The sequence below is a fragment of the Monodelphis domestica genome, chromosome 3, assembly GCF_027887165.1.
Source record: "Monodelphis domestica isolate mMonDom1 chromosome 3, mMonDom1.pri, whole genome shotgun sequence".
NCBI classification, from domain to species: domain Eukaryota; kingdom Metazoa; phylum Chordata; class Mammalia; order Didelphimorphia; family Didelphidae; genus Monodelphis; species Monodelphis domestica.
The window spans coordinates 440,156,132-440,171,159 of NC_077229.1; the positions used below are offsets into that span (position 1 = coordinate 440,156,132).

The following is a 15,028-nucleotide window of genomic DNA, read 5'->3' on the forward strand; positions in this document are numbered from 1 at the left end:
AGCAGCCATAGCAGCATGTGCAGTTTGCATGAGCAAGCCAGGGGGTAGTCTCATTTGCTGGTTTTCTGATGCAAAGTGGTTACGGCCGACGATTTTGTCAATCTTCCAAGTGGCTGTCTGGGCATTTTTCCAGTTAAGTTTAGCCTGATTTTCTGCCCTTTCAAGGAATTCTGCCTTCCAAATTAAGAATTGTCCCCTGGAGAGGATGGACTGCACTACCTTGGACCATTCGGAGGGGAGCATGTGTCTTTCTCCTCCAAGCCCCTCCAGAATGGAGAGTGTGAAAGGAGCGTTAAGGCCATAATTTTTAACAGCTGAATGGAGGTCTTTAATGTGTTTGAATTTTAATTTTTTATAGATCGGGTTACAGGATTGTAGTGAGGTTGAAATATCAGCCCCCCTAGGGTTTTTTCCTTCGGTCTCATTTCCCTCTGCTCCTTCGGAGTCAGAGGATTCGGCAGAAGGGGGGAGGGAAATGTCCTCGGGTAGAATCTGAGCAGCTTGTTGTTGCCTAGTAACAACCGGGAAGGCAAGAGCGGTCTTATCTTTTAATCGAGTTGGCTTGGACTTAGGGATCAGAGGCCGAAAAATATCTATTTGCAGCTCATGTAATTGGTTAGTTAATGTATGCACCTCCTTTTGAAGTCCTAGGAAATTTTTAAGTTCAGTAACTTGTTGCTTGAGTTTTTTTGTGGCCTCTTTAAGATTCTCGGAGCCAGGGAGTACGGAAAAAACAGGAGGAGTGAGGTTGCCACAGAGATTGTGCGGGGGAGACTTGTTTTTATACTGCAGGAGGGGCCTGTTTTCCAGGCGATTGCTGTCCTGATAGTGGGGGGCCTCTTCTTCTAGCTCTGTCTGATAATTGGGTTTAAGTATATCCTCTGATTCAGGGTTTGTATATGGAACAGGATAAAGGCGGGGTTTGGAAGGGACAAGGGGTTCCCTAAGGGAGGAATTTTCAATTGGTTCATCTAAGAGGGAAGGAGGGCGTTTGTCTTTTTCTGGTGGTATTTCCTCCTCCTCAATTTTTGTTTTATGGTCTAAGATAGCATCTTCAGCTAAGCTAAGGAGGTGGGAGACCTGTTTATTAGTGTCGTCTTCTTTAAGAATATCACGGATTAGTCCGTAGTAAGAAAAATATTCATCGGAGATCTCTTGGCCTGATTTTATTAGGCTATTCAATTCTTTGCCCACTTTGTTCCAAGTAAGGGGGTGAATTCCCGGGCCATGTAGAATGAGCCAGGGGCAATGTTCCTCTATGAAGCAGAAGAACTTAAATAAATTTTTCTTTTTTACCCTAATACCTCTCTCCCTGAGACTATTTTTTAACTCTTTAACAAATAGAGTTTCTTTTGAGAGTGTCTTCCCCATCTCATTCACACAATTATTACATTCGCTTTCCCATTTTCTCGCCAATCCTCTCTCGAGGGTATAGAACCGGATACTAATGGGTCAACACTCGCCAGCGATTTGAGGGCTCAGTCAGAGTCGGTCCGGCCAAGGCCTTTCACTCACCCCGGAAACGGGATGGACCACGTCGCTTGAGCTTAGGCGGATGGTTTAAGCCCCCATCAGGAGATCGCCCTGTTACTCGTATGCGAATCGTGGACTGAGTTTTCCTCTCCTCTCTGCAATCATACACACAGTCACACACACAGTCACTCTGGGGTAATCACTCTCAATTTTTTATGCCTATGGGGGATGGGACGACTTACCCTTATCTCAAGGCTGTCCGTTCAGCCTCTACCATTACTTTGTCCGAGGAATCTGTTTCTCAGTTGTCCGGTAAGCTGTCTTACTCAAACCCCAACACGTTGAGCGCCATCTATCCGGGCCTGCCGGAATTGCAACAGTGGGGTCCGGGAAGCAGCCACCTAAAAAGAGACCATAGGGGGAGAGAGGGGGAGACCAAGCACACAATAGAGAGACAGAGTCAATCTGGTAGTGTCAAGGCTCCGTTTATTGCAGGTGCAAGGCAAGAATATATATGTTTGAGGTAAAGGGGGGGTGGTGGTGATTAAAGACGGTTTGTACCAGGAGGGAACATGAAGAATGGTTATTGTTATGGTTTGTGGCTGTTGGTCTTGGCGACGCCTGTTTTCTGGAGGTAACTTGTTTGTTCAGTTTCCCAAGGATCCTTAATCTTGTTTCAGGTCAAGTTGTCCCCAAATATGGTCTCTGACATCCAAGGATGTGGGTTAAAGTACACCAATAGGAGGGAGCAAGCAAGATACATGGAAATGCTTTGTAAAAACTAACCTATAATAATAATAATACACATATACATACATACATACTATAAATATAATATAACAAGTTTTAAGGAAGCTGTTCTGACTATGCTGCACTCAGGGGAAAGTGAAATGTTCTTTCTAAACCTAACTCCTCCACCCCAATCCTCTTGCCGTATTACCCTCCCACCTGACTGCCTCTCTGAGTCTATCTATTGCCAACCCTGTCCATTCATAATCTCATATTACACACTTTGTTTTTCAAAACTTCCTTTTTACAATAATATAAATATATAAAATAAAATAATAATATACATAATAATCACAATAATAAATAGCTAACATCATATAATGCTATATTCCAGGTGTGCTAGCACTTTTACAGTTATTATCTCATTATTGATCCTCACAACAACCCGGGGAGGTAGGTGCTATTAAAGTCCCCATTCTACATGAAATTGTAGCAGGTGCTGCTTGGCCTTTACCCCACACAGGGGAGGGAGGAGGCGTTCCCTTTGGGCTGCTGGGAGGAGGGGCAGGTGAAGTGAGGAATGGCCATAGCGAGTATAGAGAGGGAGAGAGTAGTGGCCCAAGTGCTCTGCTCCCCTCCAACTCTGCCGCCTGTGAGCCACCCACCTTACCCCATGTGCTCTCCCATTGGTTGCTGGGGAGAGGGGAGGGGGATGGAAAAAAATGCTCAGGCAGGGTGGAGAGAGGGAGGAGAGCAGCTCTGCCTGAGGCCCTCTGCCTTTCTAGTAATGAACTGGAGCAGGGTGGGGTTGGGGAGTGTACATTTGAGGTTCAACTCAAGTGCCATATCTTTAAGTGGGTCTTAAAAATGTTTGTGGATTAACTGATGAATACAAACAGGATTTTGGATAATTTAACATTTGAGGGAGCGGCTAGGTGGTGCACTGGCTAGAGTGTGCTAATTCTGGAGTCAGGAAGATTCATCTTCCCGAGTTCAAATCTGACCTCAGACACTTATTACATGCTAACTGAATCAGAATTTTTTATCCAAATCTGTGGTTTTTAAATTTGAGGAAATTTCTGGAGATATTTCCTCCCCTGATACGATTCTGAGTTTCATCTATAATTTAGAATCTTAGAGAGTTGCTTGGAAGACTGAGAAGTATCTGCATCAAGACTTGATTCTAAGTCTTCCTGATTCCTAGGTTTTCTTAACTCTTGTATCCACTCAATTACTTTAAAATGCCTTTCATTTTGAAGTATTTCTAAGAAAAGGAAAAGTATATTGGTATTGAATTTTGTTGAGGCTGGACATCTGGAAAGTTGAATGGTATCTTGGTAATAATGTTGAATTTCCCCTTTCCTGATTATATTACCTACCCCATCTTTGCCAAACAACCCCCATCATGATGGGGTCCAAGCACTGCATTAATTGGTTTGGTCATTTAGCCACACCTATGATCCCTGTTTGGAATCCAAAAGAAAATTTGCTCAGATAGGATTGCTTTGGCTCCTTTCTCTTCTTAATGAACTTTGCACTAGATGGCAGTGTGGTATTACACTTTATCTTTCAACCCATCTCTGGGTCGAACCAATCTCTGATTGGTTGATATGAGACATGGTGGTGAGTAATTCTCTTATAACTGTGTAAGAAAAAAAGAATATCTGTGGTCCTTCGTTCATAGGACATTCCTATTACAGTATTTATTACTATTCCAAGTGGTGAATGTCTACGATGTTGCTACAGGAGAAAAATAGATGGAAGTAGAAACATAAGACACAGTTACTGCAGAATGAATGACTATTCACATTTTTAAATCCAGGATCTCTAAAACTTTGTCATGGAAACTCCATTAGAATAGACTTGCTTCATTTTGTTATATCACTAGCACTTAAAAGTGCCTGGCACACATAGCACTGCTGGGTCTGTATCCCAAAGAGATAATGGACACAAAGACTTGTACAAAAATATTCATAGCTGCGCTCTTTGTGGTGGCCCAAAACTGGAAAACGAGGGGATGCCCATCAATTGGGGAATGGCTGAACAAACTGTGGTATATGTTGGTGATGGAATACTATTGTGCTCAAAGGAATAATAAAGTGGAGAAGTTCCATGGAGACTGGAACAACCTCCAGGAAGTGATGCAGAGCGAGAGGAGCAGAACCAGGAGAACATTGTACACAGAGACTAATACACTGTGGTATAATCGAACGTAATGGACTTCTCCATTAGGGGCGGTGTAATGTCCCTGAACAACTTTCAGGGATCCAGGAGAAAAAAAAAACACCATTCATAAGCAAAGGATAAACTATGGGAGTGGAAACACCGAGAAAAAGCAACTGCCTGAATACAGAGGTTGAGGGGACATGACAGAGGATAGACTTTAAATGAACACTCTAATGCAAATACTATCAACAAAGCAATGGGTTCAAATCAAGAAAACATCTAATGCCCAGTGGACTTACGCGTCGGCTAGGGGGGGTGGGGGGGAGGAAAAGAAAATGATCTATGTCTTTAACGAATAATGCTTGGAAATGATCAAATAAAATATATTAAAAAAAAAAAAAGTGCCTGGCGCAGAGTAGATGCTTCAAAATGGTTGGCTGACAGAACAAGACTGGGCTCAGGAAAAACTGTTTACTATGTAAAGCCAAGCCTGTGGTCATTGCTCTTTCTTCTCCTTTTCAACACCCCTTTCCCTCTTTCCAAACCTATACCTTCACCCCATTTCCCAAATGTCCTCTTGCCACACAACCCTCCCACCTAATGCCTACCTTGGTTCTCCAGCCCTTTTCATTCATTGCCTTTTGCACATTTTGTCTGACTCTCTCCTTTCAAAACTTACTAGTCTTAAATCACTTTCCTTGCATTGCCTAGCCCTTACTACTCTTCTGCCTTGGACTCAATACATAGCAATGATTCTAAAATGGAAGGTAAGGATTTAAAAATAAAAATAAAAATAAAAACTTACTAGTCTTATGTCCTGTCCCCATTCCAATTGTCTTTTGAGGTAATTAGAAAACAATCTTATTGCCAATGGTTGTTATCATTTTTAAAAATTTATTTCTGTTTTCATACCCATTTTCTCATTTTATCTTCACAACAGCTTATAAGGCAAGTAGGAAGAGATTGTTCTTGTCATTTGATAAGATCTAAAGACTGGAACTTTATTTTTTTTATTTTTTATTTTTTAAAAACCCTTACCTTCCATCTTGGAGTCAATACTGTGTATTGGCTCCAAGGCAGAAGAGTGGTAAGGGCTAGGCAATGGGGGTCAAGTGACTTGCCCAGGGTCACACAGCTGGGAAGTGGCTGAAGCCAGATTTGAACCTAGGACCTCCCGTCTCTAGGACTGGTTCTCAATCCACTGTGCTACCCAACTGCCCCCTTGACTGGAACTTTATTAATTAGGCCATTTTGCTCTTTCCTTTAGGTTATTCCTCCTCACAGTTAAACTAATAGTATTAGTTCCATAATTACTACCTTGTTTGAATAATTTGAGGAACATAGGTTCCTAATAATCATAGCATCTATTGGTATAAATGGCAAACTAGCCATGCCTTTTCATCCTCTGTGATTTTTATCCATGACTGCACCATGTGAATTTTAAAACTATTCCACCCTAATAAGATCTAATCTTATTTAGAAGATCTGATTTAGCTATTTCCTGATCAATAACAATGGAGATACTTGGAATAACAGAATCAGATCTCCACCCTTCTTAGTTTAACAAGATTAGGAAGGTCTGCATCAAACTCAAGATTTAATTATCTGAGGAGATGGCCTTCCATAGACATGTGCAGAAAAAGGGACAGACCTCTGGGATGTCCTAAGTCAAGCTAAGTCATTGTTGGTACAGATGAGAAGCAGGAAAGTGACGTAAAACTGTCTATATAAGGCACATCACTTCTTCTCTCCTCCTCTTTCCCTGGAGAGATGACTCTGGCTGGCAGCGTGCTAAGCATTCCGACATCTTTGCATAGTGGCAGCTATTGTCTGGGTTTGGTGGTAAGTTTTGCCCTGGAGCTGATTTCAGGTTTAGGCATCTTAGCTGAGCCCCTTTGGAGGTCAGGCTGATTCTTTCCTCCTTCATACTCCAAAGCCTCATCTCCTAATCTCCCCACTCCGTACCAGCCAGGCGGGAGGGAGAGAGGGGAAGGAACCTACTCCTTTCCTTCTTCCTTCTCCTTAATCTCCTCCACTATCAATAAAATCAACATAAGATTTCCAGCTGACTTGGGTGTTCATTAGGATTTTATAAATAAAATCCTTGGCAACCAAAAAATATTATTACATTCAGTCTCAGCCATAATTTTAACCCTTACAACCAGAAGCCCTTTTATGTATGTATGTGTGTATATAAATATATATGTATATATACATGCACACATACACATACATAATTATATACACATGTATATATGTATGTATATATTTCAAGGATACCAAAACAATGCTTGAACCATCCATTTGTTCTCTCTCTTTCTCCACTTGATTCCTAGTAATGACAGTAATATCCAAACATCTGTCCCTCATGTAAGTTAGGCTAATTTTCCCTTCAATGATATAAAAACCATCCTCAGGACTTGATTGGCTCAAAAGACAAAAGGTTTAGGCTTTTAACATCACTTCTCAGTCACCTAAGAACATAACTGACAAGAGAAGCTCCAGGTATGCTGTGATGTTCAACTAAGCCATCTTGGGAGTTTCCTTAATATTGATTCTTGTTGAATATCCCTCTTTTGCTATGGTCCAGTAAATATCCTTGTGTTAACTATTGAATGACCTATGAGTGCCTTATTTTGTACCAGTATTGAATCTGAACAACTAGAGACACTCCTGAGACAGACTTAGCCAAGAGTACCTACTCACTTCCTTTTCTAATTATACTCAATTTTTATGATATTTTATGCCAGTTCTCTACCATAAATCATTGTTAATATTTTATAGCCTATCTATATTTGTCATGTATATTTCCATTCTTATCCTTACAAGCATTTGTGAATTTTTAACAATTGTGATATTCGCAGGTATTTTTAAATATTAAAATTATTCAATTTTAATTTCCTTAATGGTAGCTTATATAATCTGTTACCTTTCCCAGATAAAATTTGCATTTAGTACCATCCTTCAATGTTAGAGATAATGCCTAAAGTTGAGAAATGGAGAGATTATCAAGGGTCTATATAAACAAAGCTAATTTGAAGCAGTGTATTCTGTCATTAGAGTTTGTCAATACTTGCTTGCCTCAATCCCAGCAGGGGTTCTGCCTCCTCTTTAGTGTCTCCTGTTTCCCCAAATTCTGTATTGATATAGACATAGTCAATCCTCAATATTTGCACATTTAACTTTCCTGATTTCAAGCATTCACATGATGTTACTAGTAACTTCATTTTCACTTTTGCATTGGTAACTGCACACATTCACAGCTATGTGCAATAGAGAAAAAAATGAGAGGCATGATCCCCACAAGTTTGTGGAATAACTGGAATTGATGTGGGAGAAACACACCTAAGTTTGTACACACCTAAGAAATACACCTAAGGGTCTCTCCCCAAGAATGGGAGACTCAAACTCTTTTCAATCTACAAGTGAGAAAAGAATTTTATTTGAAGAAGTGATTTTGGTGGTATAATAGCCTAATAGCAGTTGGAATAGTTTGGGAGCTAATCAGGTAGCCTTAGGGCTGATTGACAAGCCAGGGGCTAGTAGAGTAGCCTCTTTGGAGCTGATACTATTGAGCAACAGCTCCTCTGTAGAGTGGCAGCTTCCTCCAAGGAGTGGAGCTTCTACTCATAGAGTGGCAGTTTTCATTGTAGAGCAACAGCTTCCAAACCCTGTGGATCAGGGTTGGCCTATTTATTAGGGATCTGGTAGCTTAGAATCTACTTTCCAAACTCAAGTGGAGATATATTTGAGGTTTGTTGCCATAGGGAATAAAAAGCATTGCGAATGGGGGATTGGAAGATTTTTCTGAAATGACAGAGTCCTCAGAGCACAGGTTCCATGTTCCTTCATTGTCCACCTTGTCATCATGTGTCAAAGCGGGAGAGATCTTGCTGCCCTTCTAGAGTGGGAAAATGGAAAGGGTGGAGATGTGGTACATTGGAGGACCATAATAAGTGAATATTATCTGAAATCAATGGTTTTTTTTTTTTTATGGAGATGTTAACACAAAAGATTACAAGAATTCTAAGTACTTGCTAGAGAAAAAATGTTTTGCATGTTTCCAGTTTTATTTTGTATATTGCATTTTATGGGTTATTTTATGGTTACTGTATAGTAAAAAGTGTATATTATCAAAACTAACATTTTGTAATGAAGAACTATATGCAGAAAAGTGTATTTTCAGCAATTTCTAGTGAAAGATTACAGGTTTTGGCTGTCAACCTAATCCACTATTTCCCATAGGTTCAATGTATCAACACTCACATTTTTGCTTTTGTCCTATTTTCTAGTGTAATATTTATTGGGAGAGATGGGGAGGATAGGAAAAACTGGGGATAAAGTGAGGTTTGTATGGGCATATGGAGGAGTTAAGGGGAGAGAGGGAATATTGCTTGGTGAGGCAAAGGAGAGGAAGCAGCAGGGGTCCAATAAGGTCTGTTTGTCTTTGAATGATTGAACTGATGTTCAGCTCCCTCTATGCCCAGAAAAGATAGTCCATTTGTCTGACTGCGAATTCAAATAATATAAAGTTTATTAACCAGTTGGGATTAGAGTTTTTTCTCAGCTTCAGTGCTGAGGCCAGGCCCAGAGGCTGGCAGAGGGTTTCTCCCACTCCTGTCTACTCTATATCAGTCCTTGCTTTGTCTAATTCAGAATTTTAGCAGTAGACAGAAAGCAAACAAGAACAGGTCTCACCTTCAGAAGTGATTGGGTCTGAATCTTTGGGCTGAACCAAGAAGAGGCACACCACAGGAGACTGGGCTGAACAAGCTCCTCCCTCCTCCAACACCAGGAAGCAAGTCCAACCCAGTAGGAAGGAAGTGCTAGTCACAAGACCCAACTGCCACTCCCAGATGCCCCTTCCCCCACCAAATGTCAGTCTAGTTCCCCATCTCTCCCAATAAATATTACACTAGGAACATTGGGAAGCTGAGGATTAAGTGTATTAACTAACTCCTTCTCAAAAGCCAGCAAACTTAGAAATGCAAGAAATGAAGTTACAATCTTAAAAATAAACATTTGTCATGTTTCAACTATTTGTTAAAATGATATAGTGATCTGTAGATATTTTGTATTGGGAACCCCGCTCCCATAGCCTATACCTACAGGTGCATTCTATGGTCCCTAGGTGTATCCTATTCTTAAATTATTTTAACATTAAGTAAACAATGCTATAGTTAACCATTTTTCATAACTGAGTATTTATTTAAAATATCAAGAAATAGTACATTAAACAAAAATGGAACACAGTGGATTTGTTGATACATATTTACTTGACATGCATTGCTATATATTTTTGGCTCATAACATTTGTAGGACACATTTATCATGAACATGCATCAAAAGTTTCTTCTGGAGGCAACCCAAAATTTCAGTAAGGCATTTTAGTTATAATGCAGTGAACTTTGTGATTGTGAGATCCCCTTGGGGCTCTCTTGAACTTCTTATTACACTTGTTGACTGCAAATTCATAAGAAATTTTTCTACAGTATTGGCATAGAAAAATTCACAAAAATAGTATGTCAAGTATATTGTGGCTAACATGCCTTCACTTTTAAAATCATCATATATAGATGAAGAAAGAACATGCACATTTTTATGGGTCAAAGGAAAGATTTTTAAAGTGTTTAGTAAGTCTAGCTAGAAACTCAAGGAGCATAACATAAAAGAGAAAAGGACATTAGGAAAGTTACTAGGATAGCCCTGATGTGGCCCTCTACTCCCAGGCAGCATGTCTATGGAGCTTTTACTAGTTTTAAGACCATAATTTAGGAAAGCCAGCTTTGGTCCCCCCCTCCCCCCAGTAGGAGAGGGAAGCAATAAAAACACACCCTCATTTAAAAAATAAAGGCCAGATGAATACAAAAAATAAATTAGAGCCTGGTTTTTCATTCTAAAAAACAGTCACTCAAGGACTCCTTAGAATTCTAGTGAATTTAAATTTCCATTCAGTTTGAAAATTACCAATTTATGCAGATTTTAAAAAATACACATATATATGCGTACATGTGTACATATATATCAAGTGAGGTAAGGAGCAAGAAGAAAATGGCTTTCAACCTTCTGTTGTCACAATTCCTGGAATGAGTCCAATGGGACTATAAGAAGTAACAATTGTGTATTAGGGTCAAGACCCAAGAATAATTGTGGAGTAACTCAAATATATGTATATGTGTTGGCTAGAGGAAAGAACAATAGAAGAAAAGTTTTCAAATTATCTTCCTAGGTTGTATCTAGAATATTATAGTGGAAGGATTCTTTTTCAGTTATAGATTAGACTTAGGTGACTGCTAAGGTCCCTTCTAACTCTCAAATTCAGTGATACTGTATCATCTGTGTACCTCCCATTCCTTTTCCCTTTGTAGTTTTATTTTTACTTATTATTATTATTATTCGTTAGGCTAAATCTCCTTGTCTCACTTGGGCTAGAATTATGGTGACCACTCACAGCCTAGTGCCAATTCTGATTAATCTGGGATCTTTGAGCTACTCTGTTTCTAGCCTAGGCTGGTGTGCCATTCCTTAGGTATCTTGGTGGGCCACTCATTTTCCTGGGGGCTCAACATATTTGGTCTAGACTTGGTTTGAACATCTGATTGGCTTAGCCCACTGCAACTCAGAACTACTGAACTCAATCAATTCATTACTCTCTGCCTCTCCAGCAGCAGAAGGTGTACCACCTCATCCAGTATATCTTAAATCAGGCACAAATATGACTATTTGTGAAATCCAATGCCTTGTCATCCTTCTTCTGTTCATTTAGGAAACTCTTTGACATTGCTTTCAAAGTTTGTGGCACATTTTTTTGATGCTCTCAGTGGTAGCAAATATATGTGCTTTGAATTTTAGAAGAATATGATTTCCAGAATCCAAAAGCCAAGTTGGATAATATTCTCTCTTAAGTTTAAGAAAGAAGTCCAGCCTTGACTAGAAAGTGGTAAGATTAGCTGGTTTGTGTATTGCTCATAAACTATCTCTGAAAGCAGTTTTTGCAAAAAAAGTCCCAGAAATGATGAGACCTTGGAGTCATTGTTGGAATCAATGGATGGTCTCCCAAAAGCAAGTCATGCATTTCTGGTTCTGGTGAATTGTGATGTTTTATTTTGTTTTTAAGTTGTTCCTCTATTTGCTTTATAATCATATTTTATTTTCCCTTACTCTAAAATGTAAATGAAATTAGGATTTATGAGCTTAATTATTTAGTTGCATTTTGCATGCTGAGAGGTTCTTCTATAACTATATATAGAAAAGATAGATAGATATCTATTGGCAGTGGTTATTAAAGTGATTTTGGAAAAAAACAAACTTTTATGTTATCTGCAGTACCTAGAGACTGTATGTTTGTACTCTTGCTTCTCTCACCTAATTCCCTAGGCTAGAGTCACTCAATATCTATTCTTAGGGCGCGCTTGCGCGCGCACACACACACACACACACACACACACACACACACACACACACACACACACACAAATCCTTTGAATGGATACCAAACCCCAGCACTAAGACTAAAGAGTCAATTATCAGAACTATATTATATGATGGCCCTAGGTCTGGATCATGATGTAAAAGATCCTTTAAAAAAACTATAACCCACTGGAAAGGCAAAATTTTGGTATAGTAATGTTTTCTTTTCTTTTTAATTTTTAAAAGGAAGATTGTGTTAATTTTTTTCCTCCCTTTTCTTTGTTTTTTTTTTGTTACATCATTTGGATCAATAGCTAGGAGAGAAGTCAGGGCTCTAGTTAGAAATAAAGATGCTATTAAAACAAAAGATATCAAAAAAATTTAAATTAATAATGTTCAAAAAACAGAAATTGAATATTAGGCCTTGAGAATATTTTAAAATAATATCACTACATTAAGAGTCCTAATAAAAGCTACCTTGAATTATCTTCATTATCTTCATTGGTTTGTAGAGCTAAGGCTAGAAGGGACCTCAGATGCCATCTTGTCCAATTCCCTTGTCTTACAGATAAAGAATGTAAGGTTAAGAAAGGTTAAGACTCTTAAACAATTGTGCTATATTCATTGATTAGCAGTCCATAAGATTTAAAAAAATCACTTCCTGATGGACTTTCCCTGAATCTGCCAAATTGCCTGGCATGTATGTAGGTCCTGAGAGTCTAGGTGCTTCCTACAGCTCTGACTCACCATCAATACCAAAGTCCCTGCTCTTTCTCCTACAGTTTAGTCTTTTGGCCCCAAACAACTCCATCTCACTTGTTGCCATTTTCTCTTTCTCATCTGAGACCTTCAAAAGTCGAGATGATTTAAAATATAGACATTCAATAACTCAAGTTACTTCTGAACCTCCATTTCTAGAAAAGTCACTGGAATATGGCAACTCCCTTCCCTAACTCCTGCATCCCCATCTTTTTACAAAAGCCAGGTCATAAGGATTTCTCTCTGCTGGCTTGATGAGAAAGAACTGACTAGCTTCCATGTGCCAGAGCCCCCAGAAGGGCTAGGCTGATCAACACTCCCCTCGCACCACCCCCCCCAAATCCTATTAGACCTATAAACTTTTATTGATTAAGCTCTTGCCAGCTTCTTCTTTCATTTACATTTAAATTCATTTTTCTGGGATTGTTTCATTCTTCTCCCACCCTGTATCTACAGCACTGGGCACTGTGCCTGGCACATAGGGGGTACTTACTAAGTGCTTGTTAATTGATTGATTCTTAAGACACAGACATCTAGTCTAGCAGGATACACGAGCACCATGTTCATTTCTGTTTTGCGCTGAAATGAGTTGGACCTGAATCTCACAGAAACAGCTTATATCTTGATACGGAATCTTCCCAGAACTCATCTTTAGGAACTTTCTGTTTTTCTTGTCCTTTCTTTAGGAGCGTGCCAGTCTGGTAGGGGCAGATATCTGGATATGGTTATTACAAGCATTGGCTTATACGGAAATGATCAATGCGGAGGCCTCAGACAGGGTAGACTGACCCTTCGATGCTCTTGCCTAATGACTTTTAAATAGTCTTCTTTACCCCTACCACCTGGCAAAATGGAATTCTCTTTTCGGTGTTTTATGGAATATGAGTACAATGCAGAGCATTTTAGCACAGGCTGTCTTTGGTGACTGTTTCACAGGTTGGTGGTATCATCCTGGGCCCCTAAACCTATATCAGTCCCCCAAAGTGTTGGCTGCCTATGATGATGCTTGTCTTGTAATTCTTGATCCTGACATATTATTCCACAACTCTCAAATCTTCCTCAGACCGTAAGAAATATCATAAGAATTATCACCCCAGGACAACAAAACCTTCCCCCCACCCCCATGCAGATGCTTTCTTCATTTTTTTTTCTTTACTTAGTTTCAAAGAGCAGGAAGCCTGCAAAGGTGGAGAAGCGTTGGTGATCTCCATGCAGAGCTCCATTCCCCATCCGCAGCCAAACCTCATCTCCCTTGGCCAGTTTCAGCACGGCAGTATTGCTTGATGTATCCGATTTTCCTTTTGACTCATAGCTACAGAGGAGAAGGTGAGATCTTACTGTCATTTGGCATTTCAAAAAGCAGCCCTCCCATACAGACCAGGTCAGAAAAAAACAACCTGGCAATTTTCTCAAGGTATCAGTTGAAATGAAAAAGAAACCATCAGGAAATTGTTCTGTGCTTTCTGAGTCGAAGGCCTATAGACTTATTTCAATTTTGCATAGGAAAGATTTTCAATATTTCTATCTGGGGGAAAGTGTGAGTGTGTATTAACTTGTTTTATTCTTTGACAGAGAGAAGAGGGAATAATATTAGACACTAGCTTTTTAAAGCCCTATGTCTTGGGAAACTCACATCTCATCACCCAAATCTGAGTGTCCTTTCTCAGGAATACACTTCACCTTAATGGCCCAGCACCAACTTGCCTAAAGAAGTGCCAGATGGCCCAAGGTAGGTCCTGGAACTTAAATGGGACTAACTGGATTCCAATTATGGAAAATGCTAATCCTTAACCCAAAGAGGAACTCTCCTAAGCTAACATAATTACAAAATCATGAAAGCATAAGTAGTAAGTACCTACTATGAACCTGACTGTAGGAGGAAGGAGTGATAAAAAGACAGTGAAAAAGTCCCACAAAGAGTTTAGGATCTATAGAGGGAGAGAATGCTAATAGATAACACTTAAAAATAATTGTATATAAAATATGCATGACATAAACACAAGATAATTGGAGAGGGGTGGGGTGGTCCTTAGCAGGGAAAAGATTAGCAAATAGAAAAGAAGAAGAATTTGAGCAGAACTTTGAAGGAAAGTAAGAATTCTAAAAGTTAGCAATAAGAAGAAAGGGCATTCCAGGAAAAGGCATGGGAATGGGAGATGAACAGTAAGAAGGCTAAGATGGATGTACTAGAGAGAGTGTGAAGGGGAATAATGTAGAATCAGCCTGGAATGGTAGTTTGGAGCTAGACTGTAAATAAAAAGTTTTAAATATCAGAGGAGTTTGTATTTGATACTAGAGATAATAGCCTCCAGTTTATTGACCCACAAAGTGACACAAACAGATCTGTACTTTAGGAAAATCAATCTGCTAGCCATATAATAGAGGAAAGGTTAGAGACGAGAAAGATTTGAGATAGGAAGGCCAGGTTGGGGCTAATAAATAGTCACGTTAAGAGGTGATTCTGTTCTTAATCAAAGAAAAAGATCCCTGG

At 39.5% G+C, this 15,028-nt stretch overlaps 1 protein-coding gene across 2 annotated transcripts in view; it reads right to left on the bottom strand.

Annotated features, from left to right (window-relative positions):
* Positions 1 to 9,625: 9,625 nt before the first annotated feature.
* The window catches only part of C1QTNF3 (C1q and TNF related 3), a 31,716-nt gene continuing 26,313 nt past the window's right edge, over positions 9,626 to 15,028 (bottom strand). For both annotated transcript variants that reach the window (XM_007487492.2, XM_001373248.3), the window contains exon 6: positions 9,626 to 13,849. In XM_007487492.2, the coding sequence (XP_007487554.1) occupies positions 13,690 to 13,849 (160 nt within the window). In that variant the 3' untranslated portion in view covers positions 9,626 to 13,689. The remainder of the gene's footprint in view (positions 13,850 to 15,028) is intronic.